General features: G+C 43.7%; 1 protein-coding gene across 1 annotated transcript in view; it reads right to left on the reverse strand.

Moving 5' to 3' along the window:
* The window catches only part of MYO1H (myosin IH), a 198,915-nt gene that overhangs the window by 148,133 nt on the left and 35,875 nt on the right, over nt 1–14,907 (reverse strand). Inside the window, exons 14-16 of the mRNA XM_040419688.1 lie at nt 9,752–9,843; nt 9,243–9,337; nt 3,681–3,727 (exon numbers count right to left, since the gene is read on the reverse strand). Of these exons, the coding sequence (XP_040275622.1) occupies nt 3,681–3,727; nt 9,243–9,337; nt 9,752–9,843 (234 nt within the window). The remainder of the gene's footprint in view (nt 1–3,680; nt 3,728–9,242; nt 9,338–9,751; nt 9,844–14,907) is intronic.

Below are 14,907 nucleotides of genomic sequence, written 5' to 3' on the forward strand. Positions count from 1 at the left end.
CTAGCATTTTGTAATTATAAAAAAAAACAGAGCAATGAAGATAAGGAAATCTACAAGATTAGGCAGAGAGAGGCCAAGCAAGTTATAAGAACTTCTAAAGCGCAGGCAGAAGAAAAACTAGCTCAGTCTATGAAAAAAGGGGATAAGACATTCTTCAGATATATAAATGAAAAAAGGAAATTAAAACAAGGAATAACTAAATTAAAAACAAAGGACGGAAGGTATGTAGAAGAGAATAAAGGGCTAGCCGACTGCCTTAATGAATACTTCTGTTCAGTTTTTACAAAAGAAAAAGGAGAAGGACCTCCACTAGAAAGAATGACTAATAAATCGTTTGATGCATGTATCTTTACAGAGGAAGATGTTCTAAGTTTGCTGTCTAAGGTGAAGACAAATAAGTCACAGGGGCCTGATGAGATACACCCAAAATGATTAAAAGAGCTTAGTGGTGAGCTGGCAAAACCGTTAACAGATTTATTTAACCAATCATTAGTAACAGGAGTCGTCCCGGAAGATTGGAAATTGGCTAATGTCGTGCCCATTCACAAGAAAGGTAGTAGGGAGGAATCGAGCAACTATAGACCAGTGAGTCTGACATCAATAGTAGGCAAATTAATGGAAACCCTATTAAAAGGATAGGATTGTGGAACATCTAAAATCCCATGGATTGCAAGATGAAAAACAACATGGGTTTACTTCAGGGAGATCATGTCAAACAAATCTTATAGATTTTTTTGACTGGGTGAATAAAATAATAGACGGTGGAGGTGCAGTAGACATCGCATATCTAGATTTTAGTAAGGCTTTTGACACTGTCCCACATAGAAGACTTATCAATAAACTGCAGTCATTGAGCATGGACTCCCATATTGTTGAGTGGATTAGGCAGTGGCTGAGTGACAGACAACAGAGGGTGGTAGTCAATGGAGAACATTCAAAACAAGGTCATGTTACCAGTGGGGTTCCACAGGGATCTGTACTGGGACCGATTTTGTTTAATATCTTCATAAGTGATATTGCAAAAGGCCTCGCTGGTAAGGTTTGTCTTTTTGCTGATGACACAAAGATAGGTAACAGGGTTGATGTTCCTGGAGGGAAACGCCAAATGGAAAAGGATTTAGGAAAACTAGAAGAATGGTCAGAACTCAGAATTTAATGTGGATAAGTGCAAGATAATGCACCTGGGGCGTAAAAACCCAAGGGCAGAATATAGAATATTTGACACAGTCCTGACCTCAGTATCTGAGGAAAGGGATTTAGGAGTAATTATTTCAGAAGACTTAAAGGTGGGAAGACAATGTAATAGAGCAGCACGAAATGCCAGCAGAATGCTTGGATGTATAGGGAGAGGTATAAGCAGTAGAAAGAGTGAAGTGCTTATGCCGCTGTACAGAACACTGGTGAGACCTCACTTGGAGTATTGTGCGCAGTACTGGAGGCCATATCTCCAGAAGGATATAGATACTCTAGAGAGAGTTCAGAGAAGAGCTACTAAACTAGTACATGGATTGCAGGATAAAACTTACCAGGAAAGGTTAAAGGACCTTAATATGTATAGCTTGGAAGAAAGAAGAGACAGAGGGGATATGATAGAAACTTTTAAATACATAAAGGGAATCAACTCGGTAAAGGAAGAGAGCATATTTAAAAGAAGAAAAACTACCACAAGAGGACACAGTTTTAAATTAGAGGGGCAAAGGTTTAAAAGTAATATAAGGAAGTATTACTTTACTGAGAGAGTAGTGGATGCATGGAATAGCCTTCCTGCAGAAGTGGTAGCTGCAAATACAGTGAAGGGGGTTTAAGCATGCATGGGATAGGCATAAGGCCATCCTTCATATAAGATAGGGCCGGGGGCTATCCATAGTATTCAGTATATTGGGCAGACTAGATGGGCCAAATGGTTCTTATCTGCCGACACATTCTATGTTTCTATGTTTAACTTGAGGGACCACTTAAGGATTAATAAAGAATATTGTAAAGTATGTAAAATAAAATTTTTACACTGTTTTACAACTACTATGATCATTCTAATACAAACCGGATTCCAAAAAAGTTGGGACACTAACAAATTGTGAATAAAAACTGAATGCAATGATGTGGAGATGGCAAATGTCAATATTTTCTTGTAATAGAACGTAGATGACAGATCAAACGTTTGATCCGAGTAAATGTATCATTTTAAAGGAAAAATACGTTGATTCAAAATTTCACGGTGTCAACAAATCCCAAAAAAGTTGGGACAAGTAGCAATAAGAGGCTGGAAAAAGTAAATTTGAGCATAACGAAGAGCTGGAAGACCAATTAACACTAATTAGGTCAATTGGCAACATGATTGGGTATAAAAAGAGCTTCTCAGAGTGGCAGTGTCTCTCAGAAGCCAAGATGGGTAGAGGATCACCAATTCCCACAATGTTGCGCAGAAAGATAGTGGAGCAATATCAGAAAGGTGTTACCCAGCGAAAAATTGCAAAGACTTTGCATCTATCATCATCAACTGTGCATAACATCATCCGAAGATTCAGAGAATCTGGAACAATCTCTGTGCGTAAGGGTCAAGGCCGTAAAACCATACTGGATGCCTGTGATCTCCGGGCCCTTAAACGACACTGCACCACAAACAGGAATGCTACTGTAAAGGAAATCACAGAATGGGCTCAGGAATACTTCCAGAAACCATTGTCAGTGAACACAATCCACCGTGCCATCCGCCGTTGCCAGCTGAAACTCTACAGTGCAAAGAAGAAGCCATTTCTAAGCAAGATCCACAAGCTCACTGGGCCAGGGCCCAAGTTTTCACTGGGCCAGGGATCATTTAAAATGGAGTGTGGCAAAATGGAAGACTGTTCTGTGGTCAGACGAGTCACGACTTGAAGTTCTTTTTGGAAATCTGGGACTCCATGTCATCCGGACCAAAGAGGACAAGGACAACCCAAGTTGTTATCAATGCTCAGTTCAGAAGCCTGCATCTCTGATGGTATGGGGTTGCATGAGTGCGTGTGGCATGGGCAGCTTGCATGTCTGGAAAGGCACCATCAATGCAGAAAAATATATTCAGGTTCTAGAACAACATATGCTCCCATCCAGACGTCATCTCTTTCAGGGAAGACCCTGCAATTTTCAACAAGATAATGCCAGACCACATTCTGCATCAATCACAACATCATGGCTGCGTAGGAGAAGGATCCGGGTACTGAAATGGCCAGTCTGCAGTCCAGATCTTTCACCTATAGAGAACATTTGGCGCATCATAAAGAGGAAGGTGCAACAAAGAAGGCCCAAGACGATTGAACAGTTAGAGGCCTGTATTAGACAAGAATGGGAGAGCATTCCTATTTCTAAACTTGAAAAACTGGTCTCCTCGGTCCCTAGACGTCTGTTGAGTGTTGTAAGAAGAAGGGGAGATGCCACACAGTGGTGAAAATGGCCTTGTCCCAACTTTTTTGGGATTTGTTGACACCATGAAATTCTGATTCAACATATTTTTCCCTTAAAATGGTCCATTTTCCCAGTTTAAACTTTTGTTCCATGATTTATGTTCTATTCTGAATAAAATATTAGAAGTTGGCACCTCCACATCATTGCATTCAGTTTTTATTCACGATTTGTATAGTGTCCCAACTTTTTGGAATCCGGTTTGTAGTATGCTACATAGTATAACTATGTATATGCCTGCTTACCTCCTTGAGATTCCTGTAAAGCAAGTCATTATTTTTCTCCAAAAATCCTAAAAAAATGAAATAAATATTTTAACTCTGAAATAGAAAGCAAGTCTATTAACAACTGATCACCAATAATACAGCAAATTGAGCAATAAAGGGGTTGTACAAGAGTTTATATTGATGACCTATCCACAGCATAGGTCATCAATATTAGATCAGTGGGGGTTCGACTCCTGGCACCCCTGCCGATCCGCTGTTTGAAGAGGAGACGGCGCTTATGCGAGCGCTGCTTCCCATTCATGAATGGAATCGGCTCTTGTAATCACACTGCGCTGCTGCAAGCTAGACGACATGCTGTGTAATATTGAAGAGGTAGCAGCGTTCGCACGAGTGCCACCTCCTCTTCAAACAGCTAATTGGCGGGGATGCTGGAAATCAGACCCTGCTGATTTGATGTAGATGAGTTATCCAGTGAATAGGTCATTAGTATGAACCCCCTGCACAACTCCTTTAAGCCTCAAATGATGATAATACTTAATACAACATGTGTTTCTTAGCATTTACACCAAAGGAAATAGTGACACAATACCTAAAGGGAGGGCTAGCATTATGGGTTGTTACACTAATGCTAGCAGCAGTAGGTCCCCCAAGCCTACATCCAAATTGCATTGGCTAAATCAGGGGTTCCCTGGTTTTCACCCTTTAACCTCCTTACAGGGATTTGTTCTTCACTGTAGGGTATTCCCATGTTACAATGTCATACTAGTCTTGGTTTGGCGGTGGTATTATAGTATCGTAGAAGTCCAGAGGGGAACAAAAGAAGGTCAATAGCAAAAACAGTCAAAAAACATTAAACACCAGAAAACAAACTGCTAGAGAAATAACTATCATTAGGTGGCATCCATAGAATGTGCCACCATTAAATATTATTTTAATCTTATTCATCATGAAAAACTAGTAGTTTTGTAATTCAAGGGAGTCTGTCACCTGCGACCTCGCTATCCATAGCCATGCATAGACACATAGCTGTCGTTCACCTGACCAAAGCACTGTTTTTCTTTTGCTTATCCGAGGCTCTGCTTCCGAGTTATAATACTTTTTCGTAATATGCAAATTATGTTTTTGGTGCAGCCGTTGCTGTCACTGAATCCAAGCTTCACTCCTTTCTGTGGCCAGCCCCTCCCTCACTACTTAGCCACTGCCTAGCCCTATCAATAAAGAAGTGGCGAGGCTGGTCAAAAATACAAGCAGAGCTTCGATGCAGTGACCGCAACGGTGACACGCTTGTTGCAACAAAAACATAATTTGCATATTCGGGAAAAGTATCATAACTCAGGAACAGAGCCTCAGATCAACCTAAGGCTACTTTCACACTGGCGTTTTGGCTTTCCGTTTGGGAGATCCGTTCAGGGCTCTCACAAGCAGTCCAAAATGGATCAGTTTTGCCCTAATGCATTCTGAATGGATAAGGATCCGCTCAGAATGCATCAGTTTGCCTCCGTTCCGTCTCCATTCCTCTTTGGAGGCCGACACCAAAACGCTGCTTGCAGCGCTTTGGCTCAGTTTCATCAGACCGACACCAAACAGATCCGTTCTGACACACAATGTAAGTCAACGGGACGGATCCGTCCTGGCACACAATGTAAGTCAATGGGGACGGATACGTTTTCTATGACACAATCTGGCACAATAGAAGTATCCGTCCTCCATTGACTTTCAATGGTGTTCATGACGGATCCGTCTTGGCTATGTTAAAGATATTACATTGGGATCCGTTCGGAACAGATGCAGACGTTTGTATTATCTGAACGGATCCGTCTGTGCAGATCCATGATAGATCCGCACCAAACGCGAGAAAGTAGCCTAAGAAAAACAGCTCTTCAATCATGTGAACTACAGCTATGCAAATGGTTGGATAGGGAGGTCACTGGTAATAGACTTTCTTTCAGTTTTTAGATAATATCTTCATTATAATGGTGCCCCCTGGTGTTTCATCTGTATAGTAATGTACACGTCCATCTACTGAGGTGGTCACACATGTTCCATTTTTCCACTACCACCAGCCATATGTACTGTCAGTGGCGTCTCTAGCTTTCAAATTTTGGGGGGGCACACTGGGGGCCAGGACAAAAGTAGGGGGGGCAGCTATAACAACGATACATTTACACAAGTACGCTTAGAAATGCTGCAATACTTTACCCAATACCTAAAACTGCAACAGGGAAGAAAAGTCCAGCTGTCTGTGGATGACACTTTTATAGAGAGGGGGATCTGTGGATGACACTGCTATGGGGGGGATCTGTGGATGCCACATACCGTATATAGCATCTTATGCTATATGTGTCATCCACAGATCCACCCCATGACAGTGTCATCCCCATTTCCCCCTCCATAACAGTGTCATCCACAGATCTCCCTCCCTATAACAGTGTCATCCACAGATCTCCCTCCCCGCCTCTCACAGGAGTGTACATATATAAAATAAACATATTTCACATGAACACTTAGTTACTTGGCTTGGCCCTTGGGGATCTCGGACACCACTTCAAAACTTGGCCGGGGGCTCGGTGGAGCTGATGTTGTGTTTTTTCCTAATGAGAAAGATTTCATAATAAGGATTTGGAGAAGGGGCAGAGGGATAGCAGAGCAGAGAGAGGCTGTGCTTCTACTAGGGGGTCATACCATGGGGGAGTAATAAAACCCACCATAATGCCCCCCAGTAGAAATAATTCTCCTTATAATGTGCAAAACATACCCCCTTATGCCCCCAGTTGAGCTAATGTCCCCCATAATGTGCCAGTATAAAATACCCCTATATAGTGCCCCCAGTAAATGCCCCCATAGTGCTCCTCTCCCCCTTCCTCCTAGTGCCCCCCATAATGTAGCAGTATAAAATGCCCCATATATCGTGCCCCAGTAGATGCCCTCAGTGTCCCCCATAATTTGCAAGTATAAAATACCCCTTCTTAGTGCCCCCCGTAGATGACTCCATAGTACCCACCATAATGTGTCCCAGTATAAAATGCTACTGTACAGAGCCCCCATATAAAACACCCCTTCTTTGTGGCCTCAGTAGATGCCCCTATAGTGCCTACCAATAATGTGCCAGTAATAAGTGCCCTCAATAACGTGCCACTGCCAGTAACAAGAGCCCCCCAATGTGCCAGTAATAAGCCCCCATCACGTGCCAGTAATAAGCCCCCCATTACGTGCTAGTAATAAGCCCCCCCATTACGTGCAAGTAATAAGCCCCCATCACGTGCCAGTAATAAGCCCCTATCACGTGCCAGTAATAAGCCCCCCATCACGTGCCAGTAATAAGCCCCCAATCACGTGCCAGTAATAAGCCCCCCATCACGTGCCAGTAATAAGCCCCCATCACGTGTCAGTAATAAGCCTCCCATCACGTGCCAGTAATAAGCCCCCCCATTACGTGCCAGTATTAAGCCCCCCCCCATCATGTGCCAGTATTAAGCCCCCCCATCATGTGCCAGTATTAAGCCCCCCCATCATGTGCCAGTATTAAGCCCCCCCATCATGTGCCAGTATTAAGCCCCCCATCGTGCCAATATTAAGACCCCCATCATCATGTGCCAGTATTAAGTCCCCCCATCATGTGCCAGTATTAAGTCCCCCCATCATCATGTGCCAGTATTAAGTCCCCCCATCATCATGTGCCAGTATTGTCCCCCCATCATGTGTCAGTATTAAGTCCCCCCCCATCATGTGCCAGTATTAAGTCCCCCCCATCATCATGTGCCAGTATTAAGTCCCCCCCATCATCATGTGCCAGTTTTAAGTCCCCCCCATCATGTGCCAGTATTAAGTCCCCCCCCATTGTAATAAGCCCCCCCAATGTGCCAGTAACACTATTGTAAAAAAAAACAAAAAAACAAAACACTTATACTTACCTCAGTGTCAGCGATGCAGACTCTTCCTGTGTCCCGCGCTGTAAGGCTCCTGCGCCGGCCTCTGATAGGCTGCAGACACTAGGCCGGCAGCCTATCAGAGGAAGGGTAAGGGACACGCCTCTCCCTCCCCTGCACCTCCGCTGGCACAGGCAGATTACAATGGAGATGAGCGCAATGGAAGCGCTCATCTCCCTGTGCCCGGCGGCGGCGGCTCAATTAGGGGGGGGGGGCATTTTAGTTGGGGGGGGCACATGGGGGGCACAGCATGATGTGGGGGGGCCGTGGCCCCCTCTGGCCCCCCCCTGGCGACGCCACTGTGTACTGTTAAAAGCTGTGGCAGTTTCTCGTAGAGAGCCGTAGCAGAAAGGACACACGTCTTGAGCTGTGATGGGGAGAAAGCAATAGCAGAAAGGACACACCCTTTGAGCTGTAATAGAGAGAGAGAGATGTAACGGAAAGCACACCCCTCCCTGAGCTGCTAGCCTAAAGAGGGTCTAGAAGAGCAATTGGAAGAAAGAAATGAATGGGAAGATCTCTGGGTACATGTGAGGTACAGAGCTGGTTGTAGCTTTGTTATAAAGGTATTGTCATGTACTATGTGATGTCTGATTTTCATTTTTTACATGACTCTGGGCATAACCCCTTTAAATAAACCATTTCACCTTTGGCACTGGTTGACTTGGGACAGCTGGAATGGAGCTTCCTAACAGGAACATGATAGGCGGGCTCTGCTGGTTGCCTAACAGCCACAAATTTGAGACAGTCAGTGTGGGGATAACTTCTGAGATGTAGTGCTGGAGCCTGGTAGGGTTACTGGCAGGGGTGTATAACCTGTGTGGCTGGATAGGGCCCACTACTTCTCCCCAGTAAAGGGGAGTGCTGTGTCTGCAAAACTTTTCCTGGAGGCAGCACTACCGTATATCCCATATCTACACCCAATGTATAAAACTTAAACCATAATATCAGCTAACCTAGAATTGCAATAAAATAGCAAAACATGCCAACATTATATAATATATAATATATATACCGGTATATGTTTTTTAAGCATTCATAGCTGTAGAGATATCAACTGTAACCTTTACAACCTTCATAAAATACACCAGAGCAAACACAAGGTGCTTAATAGAAACAATAAGAAGGGGGGAAAACAAAGGAACTCATGGCAGAGAATAGAAGGGGCGGAAAAAGGGAAGAAGCGGTCATTCATGTTAGGCAGCCCCCAGAACTCCAATGGTCATTGGTTTTGGGATACATGTAGTTAAGAACATACTAAGAAAAACCAACATTTTTCATCTGTTTGCTACCTTATAGATGTATAATAAATTCTTGTTTGAATATGTATTATTCTCTATATAAGATATATTAATTATATATCTTAACTATCCTTGATTCTTTTACCTCAGTCACTTCTTGCTATTGTAATTTTGTCTGCCATAGACATAAAAATAATAATTTTGATTGATGTTTAGCAGCAGCCGGGATTGTGGCATTGAAGACTATTTGAGAAGTGACAAACAGGCTCTAGAATGTGAAGTGGTGAAGTCTATGATTACTTATTTATCACAACTAAGTCCACACAAATCAGTAAAAAAGGGAAAAAACAAGATATTTTTTAAAATGTGATCATTTGCTACACTTATTGAAATCAATACCGCGTCTTGCTTACCTACAGCACAATATGTAACTTCTCCCGCATAGTGGATTAACTGGAAATCTACCCAGTCTATTGAAATCCTGGCTCCAGGGCCGGCAAGTTTGCGGCTGTGAAGTACACATCAGATGATCAAGAATCTCAGCAGTACTATACAAAAAGCTGCTACTGTACATGTGGAATAAAACGAATGAAAGCCATTTCTGTCTTCAATCAGTCAATGAAAGAAAACTACATTTGGTTGGGATAGATGGCACAAGACAGGTCACCATGACATGGTGGGGTAGTAGAGTTGACGTAGGAGACTGTGCTATGGTTTTTCTATTTTAGTGCATATGAGGAAATAAGCCATCTACTGTAGGTTAACACCAACTGTACATACAGTTTTCTATAAATGCATTGTAGTCTGTGAGGTCTTATATGTTGTCTCTTCTGTGAATAATTTTTGTTAACATGCTTTTACTAAAAGTTTTTATACTTCTAGATAATAATATAATCCTGAAGACCAAAGATCTTGTGCTTACGTCGTAAAGTGAGGGTGATCTCCAACCTTTTCTTCCAGCTTTGCTAGAAAGCTAAGATCAGTGGCTTCCCCGGGACGTAAACATTCTTCATCCTACAACAGAAGCAGAGGGAACATACTCAATGGCCTAGATCTACTAACCTTATCTTCGCCTACAATCTGCATTTTTCGTACAATTTGATTCAACTAGGGTTTCTGACATTTTTGGACCTGCTCAAAAAGGTGATGGAACTTAGCAAATGTGAGTGTGTTTTTGTGTGAAAGGGAACGTGGCCTAAGATGTGGCTTTTGCGTCAAAATTGCACCATAATTCTGGTGTATAATTCTGTCTCAAAGTAAGCCAACCAACAGTTGATATAGAGTCAGAGAAAGTGTCTATCTCTGCACCACATTTATTATCCAACCTGAGCTGGATACAAATCTACTGCAACAGATAAATCATAGCCTGTTAGATATCATCCTTGGGTAAACCTTCCAATACGGATCTGACAGGTCACGAATGTACAAAGCACTGGTATGTACAGGGACATATAGTACTTGCTATACCATACATTGGTATATACCACCTAGAGCTGTGGTACTCACTCTCTCTAGCTGTTATGAAACTACAACTCCCAGCATGCCCTGACAGTCTCCACAGATTGGAGATCTAGTAGTCATATACACTGCTGCAAACATATTGGCTAATATAATAAAATAATAATAATAATAATAATAATAATAATAATAATAATAATAATAAATATACAGTACAGACCAAAAGTTTGGACACACCTTCTCATTCAAAGAGTTTTCTTTATTTTCATGACTATGAAGGCATCAAAACTATGAATTAACACATGTGGAATAATATACATAACAAACAAGTGTGAAACAACTGAAAATATGTCATATTCTAGATTCTTCAAAGTAGCCACCTTTTGCTTTGATTACTGCTTTGCACACTCTTGGCATTCTCTTGATGAGCTTCAAGAGGTAGTCCCCTGAAATGGTCTTCCAACAGTCTTGAAGGAGTTCCCAGAGATGCTTAGCACTTGTTGGCCCTTTTGCCTTCACTCTGCGGTCCAGCTCACCCCAAACCATCTTGATTGGGTTCAGGTCCGGTGACTGTGGAGGCCAGGTCATCTGGCGCAGCACCCCATCACTCTCCTTCATGGTCAAATAGCCCTTACTTTCAAAGTTTTCCCAATTTTTCGGCTGACTGACTGACCTTCATTTCTTAAAGTAATGATGGCCACTCGTTTTTCTTTACTTAGCTGCTTTTTCTTGCCATAATACCAATTCTAATAGTCTATTCAGTAGGACTATCAGCTGTGTATCCACCTGACTTCTCCTCAACGCAACTGATGGTCCCAACCCCATTTATAAGGCAATAAATCCCACTTATTAAACCTGACAGGGCACACCTGTGAAGTGAAAACCATTTCAGGGGACTACCTCTTGAAGCTCATCAAGAGAATGCCAAGAGTGTGCAAAGCAGTAATCAAAGCAAAAGGTGGCTACCTCGAAGAACCTAGAATATGACATATTTTCAGTTGTTTCACACTTGTTTGTTATGTATATAATTCCACATTTGTTAATTCATAGTTTTGATGCCTTCAGTGTGAATCTAATATTTTCATAGTCATGAAAATAAAGAAAACTCTTTGAATGAGAAGGTGTGTCCAAACTTTTGGTCTGTACTGTATATATATATATATATGTATATACACTGCTCAAAAAAATAAAGGGAACACTTAAACAACACAATGTAACTCCAAGTCAATCACACTTCTGTGAAATCAAACTGTCCACTTAGGAAGCAACACTGAGTGACAATCAATTTCACATGCTGTTGTGCAAATGGGATAGACAACAGGTGGAAATTATAGGCAATTAGCAAGACACCCCCAATAAAGGAGTGGTTCTGCATGTGGTGACACAGACCACTTCTCAGTTCCTATGCTTCCTGGCTGATGTTTTGGTCACTTTTGAATGCTGGCGGTGCTTTCACTCTAGTGATAGCATGAGACGGAGTCTACAACCCACACAAGTGGCTCAGGTAGCACAGCTTATCCAGGATGGCACATCAATGCGAGCTGTGGCATGAAGGTTTGCTGTGTCTGTCAGCGTAGTGTCCAGAGCATGGAGGCGCTACCAGGAGACAGGCCAGTACATCAGGAGACGTGGAGGAGGCCGTAAGAGGGCAACAACCCAGCAGCAGGACCGCTACCTCCTCCTTTGTGCAAGGAGGAACAGGAGGAGCACTGCCAGAGCCCTGCAAAATGACCTCCAGCAGGCCACAAATGTGCATGTGTCTGCTCAAACGGTCAGAAACAGACTCCATGAGGGTGATATGAGGGCCCGACGTCCACAGGTGGGGGTTGTGCTTACAGCCCAACACCGTGCAGGACGTTTGGCATTTGCCAGAGAACACCAAGATTGGCAAATTCACCACTGGCGCCCTGTGCTCTTCACAGATGAAAGCAGGTTCACACTGAGCACATGTGACAGACGTGACAGAGTCTGGAGACGCCGTGGAGAACGTTCTGCTGCCTGCAACATCCTCCAGCATGACCGGTTTGGCATTGGGTCAGTAATGGTGTGGGGTGGCATTTCTTTGGAGGGCCGCACAGCCCTCCATGTGCTCACCAGTGGTAGCCTGACTGCCATTAGGTACTGAGATGAGATCCTCAGACCCCTTGTGAGACCATATGCTGGTGCGGTTGGCCCTGGGTTCCTCCTAATGCAAGACAATACTAGACCTCATGTGGCTGGAGTGTGTCAGCAGTTCCTGCAAGCCGAAGGCATTGATGCTATGGACTGGCCCGCCCGTTCCCCAGACCTGAATCCCATTGAGCACATCTGGGACATCATGTCTCGCTCTATCCACCAACGTCACGTTGCACCACAGACTGTCCAGGAGTTGGCAGATGCTTTAGTCCAGGTCTGGGAGGAGATCCCTCAGGAGACCGTCTGCCACCTCATCAGGAGCATGCACAGGCGTTGTAGGGAGGTCATACAGGCACGTGGAGGCCACACACACTACTGAGCCTCATTTTGACTTGTTTTAAGGACATTACATCAAAGTTGGATCAGCCTGTTGTGTGTTTTTCCACTTTAATTTTGAGTGCGACTCCAAATCCAGACCTCCATGGGTTGAAAAATTTGATTTCCATTTTTGTGTGATTTTGTTGTCAGCATATTCAACTATGTAAAGAACAAAGTATTTCAGAAGAATATTTAATTAACTCAGATCTAGGATGTGTTATTTTTGTGTTCCCTTTATTTTTTTGAGCAGTGTATATATATATATATATATATATATATAAATATAAATGACATATGTATGTATGTTCCGTGATCACTCAAAAACGCAACCATCGATTTCAATGAAACTTGGTATACACATCCCTTGCTACCTGGAAAGAAATCTTGTAGGAGTCTCAGCTCTCTAGGACGTACCGTTCCTAGGATATTCCCAAAAATGACCTGCAGTAGCCAATACAAGCTGGCAAGTCTTTCTCTTCAAATCCCAACTGCCATACGCACGGTCACATGTCCCTTATCAGCCAATAAAAGCTCGCATGGCCCTTAGTCTCCACATACACACAGTTTTACTCCAGGTTTCCATAACAACCCAGCCATTTTTCTTCACTGCTATAGGTCAGCTTTAGGCTAGGGCTACACGACGACATGTGTCACGCGACCTTGATGTCGCACCAATGTCTCGCGACAATTTTTATAATGATAGTCCATGGTGTTGCACTGCGACATGTGACATGGATGGGTTTTTTGCAACTGTCGTGTCGCAGTCGCAGCATGTCACATACAAAATAGAACAGAAAGTCAGTCCTGTGTCCCAACACGGACAATTACTTGCGCTGCTGCTGGTCCCGGAATCGTGTGGTAGGTTGTTCACACTGGCAAAGGCAAGTCATAAGGTTTTGGAACCGCGCTGCTGGAAACTATGTGTTCCGGTCACAAATGGATGGTGCAAGGGTATCAGCCCCTCTCATCGACACCCAAAGGATACGATCCTCCCAGACCTACTCCTAACAGGTCAGTAGACAAAAGGCATAAAAATACAAAGTGATCGTCACGTTCCTGCCCGACCCGGGTTTCGCTGCCTCGCTTCTTCAGGCCATCGCCCCTGAAGATGGTGTCGATGAGAGGGGCTGATACCCTTGCACCATCCATTTGTGACCGGAACACATAGTTTCCAGCAGCGCGGTTCCAAAACCTTATGACTGGGCAGCATGTCACATGTCGCAGCGCGACACCATAGCCTATCATTATAAAAATTGTTGAGACAAAATGTAGCACGGCACATGTCTTCGTGTAGCCCTAGCATTAAAGGAGCAGGGCGCTGTGGAGGTGAGGGCATTCACTGTGGATGTTACTGTTAAGGGGCAGGCCGCTGTGGAGGTCACTGTTAAAGGGGCGGACACTGTGGAGGTCACTCTTAAGATGGCAGGGGCCACTATTCAAGTGGCAACTGCTGTGGAGGTCACTGTTAAGGTAGCAGGGTACTGTGGAGGTCACTGTTAAGGGGGCGGGCACCTGAGGAGGTCACTGTCAAGGGAGTGGAGTGCTGTGAAACTCACTGTTAAAGGGGCGGGGTACTGTGAGGGTCAAAGTTAAGGGGATGGGCTGCTGTGGAGATCCCATTTTAAAGTGGCGAGGCACAGTGGGGGGGGGGGTCAGTGTTAAGGGGTTAGGGACTGTGGACTTCACTGTTAAAGGGGCATGGTGCTGTAAAGGTCACTGTTATCTTTTAACGACACACACAAACATTAAATGAAATGGATGAAATATACCCGTGCGAAGCCGGGTCTTTCTGCTAGTGTAAGATAAAGAAAAACATGATGAGATCATATGCAAGAGGTTTTTGTGATAACATTATATCAGCTTTTTCTTTGCATATGCTAATTGAATATATGTGAGAAATCTTATTTAAAGGGTTGTGCAGTGGCATAATATTGATGACCTATCCTCACAATAGGTTATCATATCGGCGGGGGTCCTACTGTCGGCACCCCCTGTGATCAGACACCTGCCAATCTGATATGGATGACCTATCCTGAGCATAGTCTTCAATATTATGCCACTGCACAACCCCTTTAACCCATTCAAGCGACAGCCAGATTGGACCAAGTGCCGGAGCCCCATTTTTCA

Source organism: Bufo bufo, chromosome 2 (genome assembly GCF_905171765.1).
Source record: "Bufo bufo chromosome 2, aBufBuf1.1, whole genome shotgun sequence".
Lineage (NCBI taxonomy): Eukaryota > Metazoa > Chordata > Amphibia > Anura > Bufonidae > Bufo > Bufo bufo.